General features: G+C 60.2%; 1 protein-coding gene across 1 annotated transcript; it reads left to right on the top strand.

Moving 5' to 3' along the window:
- The first annotated feature begins 1,108 nt into the window (after positions 1 to 1,108).
- Positions 1,109 to 4,251, top strand: CAMK2N2 (calcium/calmodulin dependent protein kinase II inhibitor 2). Its single transcript, XM_084639150.1, has 2 exons — positions 1,109 to 1,448; positions 1,998 to 4,251. Exons 1-2 carry the CDS (start codon positions 1,280 to 1,282, stop codon positions 2,066 to 2,068), a joined length of 240 nt encoding a protein of 79 aa, XP_084495276.1. The 5' UTR covers positions 1,109 to 1,279; the 3' UTR covers positions 2,069 to 4,251.

Below are 4,251 nucleotides of genomic sequence, written 5' to 3'. Positions count from 1 at the left end.
AAAAGGAATAAGAGGGGGCATTTTTTAAAAATACAGGCTTTGTTGTCAGGAGAGAAAGATCGACAATGGGGGAGGGGGAAGAGAGAGACAAAACCTGGGGCAGGGCCGGGGGGAGACACACAAAGAGGGGAGGAAAGGGCAGGGGGAGACAAGAGGGAGTGGGGGAGACACAGAGGGGCAGGAAACCGCTGGGGGAGGCACAGAGGGGGGAGGAAAGGGCCGAGGGGAGGCATGTGGGGTTGGGGAGACACAGAGGGGGCAGGAAAGGGCAGGGGGAGGCACGGGGGGAGATCCAGAGGGGGGAGGAAAGGGCCAGGGGAGGCAAGGGGGGTGGGGGAGACACAGAGGGGGCAGGAAAGAGCCAGGGGAGGCACGCGGGGGGGAACACAGAGAGGGAAGGAAAGCGCCGGGGGAGGCAGGGAAGATACAGACAGGGAAGAAAGAGCCGAGGGGAGACACTGGGGGGGGGGGAGACACAGAGGGGGAGGAACGGGGTGGGATACAGGGGGAGGACGGGCAGGGAAAGACACAGAGGGGCAGAAAAGGGCCAACAGAGGCACGGGGTGGAGGGAAGACACAGGGGGAAGGAACAGGGGGGTTACGGGGGGGGAAGGGCAGGGAAAGACACAGAGGGGCAGAAAAGGGCCAACAGAGGCACGGGGTGGAGGGAAGACACAGGGGGGAGGAACAGGGGGGTTACGGGGGGGGAAGGGCAGGGAAAGACACAGAGGGGGAGGAACGGGCCGGGAGAGGCACGGGGGGGGAAGATACAGAGGGGGGGCAGGCAGGGAGCCCTCAGGTGTCTGGCTGAAGCAGCCTCCCCCACCCCGGCCCTGGGGAGTGTGTGTAGCTGCCCGGGGGGGGCACAGAGAGACCAGCCCCGGGAGCGCCGGGCGGGGGGGAGAGGCAGGGACCCCGGATGCCTCCCCTCCGCTTTTGCTGCAATCTCATTGTCATTCCGCTCTTGCCTCTTGATGTCACCCTCCTCCCTTCCCCCCGCGCAGCCGGGGGCGGGGGGGGAGGGCTGGGACGGGGGGGGGGAGCTGGGGGAGGGCCGGGGGGAGGACCTTCCAGAGCAGGGGCCTCAGCGCACCAGCCCCGGATGCATGACTTCATTCTTCCGCCTGGGTTTCCTTTATGATGTAGGGCTGCCCCAGCCCCAGCGCACAGACACCTCGGCAGGCTGCAGCGCTCCGCACTCCCTCGCCAGCCCGCCCGCCCGGCTCCGCTGCCGGATCGCGCTCTCCGGCCGCCCCGCAGGACCCCGGCCGCCGCCAGCATGTCTGAGATCCTCCCCTACAGCGAGGAGAAGGTGGCCCGCTTCGGCACCGACTCCGAAGTCAGCGAGATCTCCTTCAGCTGCCGGCTCCAGGACACCAACTCCTTCTTCGGGGGCAACCAGGCCAAGCGGCCCCCCAAGCTGGGGCAGATCGGCAGGGCCAAGAGAGGTAAGCGCCCCCTGCCTTCCCCCGTGGCAGGAGTGGCTCTGGACACCCCCCCCCCGCCCCTCCATCCGGATCCGCAGTGGGGAAGGGTCTCCCCAGGCTCGGGGAAAGGGAACGGAGAACCCCACCACCACCACCCGCGTTCCCCTGGAGGGATCGGGCCGGGCTCTGTCATCGCACATGCCAGAGAGCGGCTCCTGCCAAAGCCCAGGGCTCTCCATTGTCCGCGCCACCCTCCCAGTGTCCCTGCTGGGGCGTCCCCCACCCCCACCCCGCTCCCCCAGCCGCACTCTGTGCCCGCTCCTGCCGGCACCACCTTAGCTCGCCCTGCGCCCCCGCAGCAAGCCGGACAGGCAAGGGGCTCGCTCCGGGAGCCATTTTCCTGGGGCAGATTTCTCCAGCCGATGTTGGCTTGGGGGGGGGGGAGGTGTATAGGGAGAGGCAAATACTGCGAGCCTAAGCCCCACAAGAGACCATCTCCGCCAGCCCAACCCAGCCTTGCTTAGGGGCTCCTGCTCCTGGATCCTGACTGTCTGCTTGTCCCCCCTGCAGTGGTGATCGAAGATGATAGAATAGACGAGGTGCTGAAGGGGATGACAGACAAGTCGCCTTCTGGGGTATAAGCCGGCAGAGGAGGCGCCTGCACTGAGCTGCAGACTCTGTTCACTGATTTTAAGCACTTTTGGCCGTGCATGTTTGTTGGACTGTGGTCAACGAGGAAAGCAAAGGAAGGAGATGAGGCTGCTGGCGACACCTTCCACCCCCAACCCAGACCCCAGCCCGAGGCGGTAACGGATGGGGCCATCTCACCCTCCTCAGCATCCAGCCGAGAGCGATGGGACAAAGGGAGCTGGCCGTCCATCCCCGTCCAGATTTTCAGGGCGCCGTGCCCACCCCGGAGATGCCATCTTTTTCAGCACCACGTCCTGCCCTCGCAACCCCCCTCCCTGCAGAATGGAGGAGCCGGCTACTGAGGCGCTATCCAGGGCCAGCGTCACTTCCAGCGCCCTCCCGGGGAGCTGTCCATTCCAGCGCCACTTCCAGCGCCCTCCCCGGGGAGCTGTCCATTCCAGCGCCACTTCCAGCGCCCTCCCCGGGAGCTGTCCAGTCCAGCACCCTCCTGAGGAGCTGTCCATTCCAGCGCCCTCCCCGGGAGCTGTCCAGTCCAGCGCCACTTCCAGCGCCCTCCCCGGGGAGCTGTCAATTCCAGCGCCACTTCCAGCGCCCTCCCCGGGGAGCTGTCCATTCCAGCGCCACTTCCAGCGCCCTCCCCGGGAGCTGTCCATTCCAGCGCCCTCCCCGGGAGCTGTCCATTCCAGCGTCACTTCCAGCGCCCTCCCGCGGAGCTGTCCATTCCAGCGTCACTTCCAGCGCCCTCCCGCGGAGCTGTCCATTCCAGCGCCACTTCCAGCGCCCTCCCCGGGAGCTGTCCATTCCAGCGCCCTCCCGCGGAGCTGTCCATTCCAGCGCCACTTCCAGCGCCCTCCCGCGGAGCTGTCCATTCCAGCGCCACTTCCAGCGCCCTCCCCGGGAGCTGTCCAGTCCAGCACCCTCCTGAGGAGCTGTCCATTCCAGCGGCACTTCCAGGGAGCTGTCCATTCCAGCCCCCACTCCTCTCCCATGCCCTTCTTCCCAGCCCCACTAAGCCCCCCACACACACTTTCCCCATGCCACGATGCCGAGGTGCTGTTCCCCTGAGAGCGCGGAGCCCTTGGGATCGCCCAGCGGTCTCATCTCGAAGAGGGCTCCTGTAGCCATGCTCTTTACACCTTTCTCTGTCTCTCTCCGAGTGGCTGTGTATCTCGCCCCTGCACAGACACACACCTCTCTAGCTGTAGCAGGTTCATTGTGCGTGCAGTCACCCCCCTGCTGTATTTCAGACCCACACCCATTCTCTAACTCATCCATCCAGCCCCACACCTCATCCCTGTCCAGTTTGCAAAATACCAGCAGATCGGTCGCAAATCCAAAGCCAGCAGTGCTGAATGGAAGGCAGAGGTTCCGACCCGGATGGACTATAATATAAAAGACAGTGATCGTTTTGCTGTCGAGAGACATTTTTGCTCCATCTTTTTTGCATGAGCTTCCTGGTCCTGGTGCCACATCTTGGTGCCACTGGTCATCCCACTCTGGCACGCTTCTTTTTAACAGAACTCCTCATATTTGTATTTTTATATCCGAATCTTTGTTAAAAATGATCTGCTAGTGTCTAAGGTTGAAATACTGCATCAAAGATTGTTCATATTTTTCCCATAGGAAAGGAAAATAAGTGTAAAGAATGGAATTTAAATGGTTGGTTCTCGTAATTCTATATATCAGTATTGGACAGGACTTCTGGGCTGTGGTTAGGGTTTTGCACACCTCAAAACACCCGTAAACAAATGTATCTAAGAATCTTATACTGTGATTAATGGCTTTATTGACGGACCATGCAGAAACATAATGACTTTAGAAGATCTGATTGCACTGGCTACGAATGTGCTTGGATAACTCGCTGGTTATTTGACTCCTCTTTCTTGGGGGATGTTCCGAGTGGGTGTTTTTAATTTTGTACTTTAATTTGATTTAATTTTTTAAAAAGCTTATTCTGGTCTGATGTGCATGAGAAACGATCATCTTTTCAATAATATACTGTGTCATTTTATGAGGACAACAAAGCAAAAAAAGAAAAAAAAAGAAAAGGTCATGCCATTCTAAGAATGACCCATTGTACATTTTAATGCCATTTTTCACTGTATTGGTGAACAAAACTCAATGAATAAATACATACCTGTACCAAATGAAGGCAGCCAGCCCTGCGTGTCTT

This window comes from Lepidochelys olivacea, assembly GCF_965140295.1.
Source record: "Lepidochelys olivacea isolate rLepOli2 genome assembly, chromosome: 9".
NCBI lineage: Eukaryota > Metazoa > Chordata > Testudines > Cheloniidae > Lepidochelys > Lepidochelys olivacea.
Note: the sequence above shows the minus strand (reverse complement) of the source record. Positions and strands in the feature narration are given on the sequence as shown.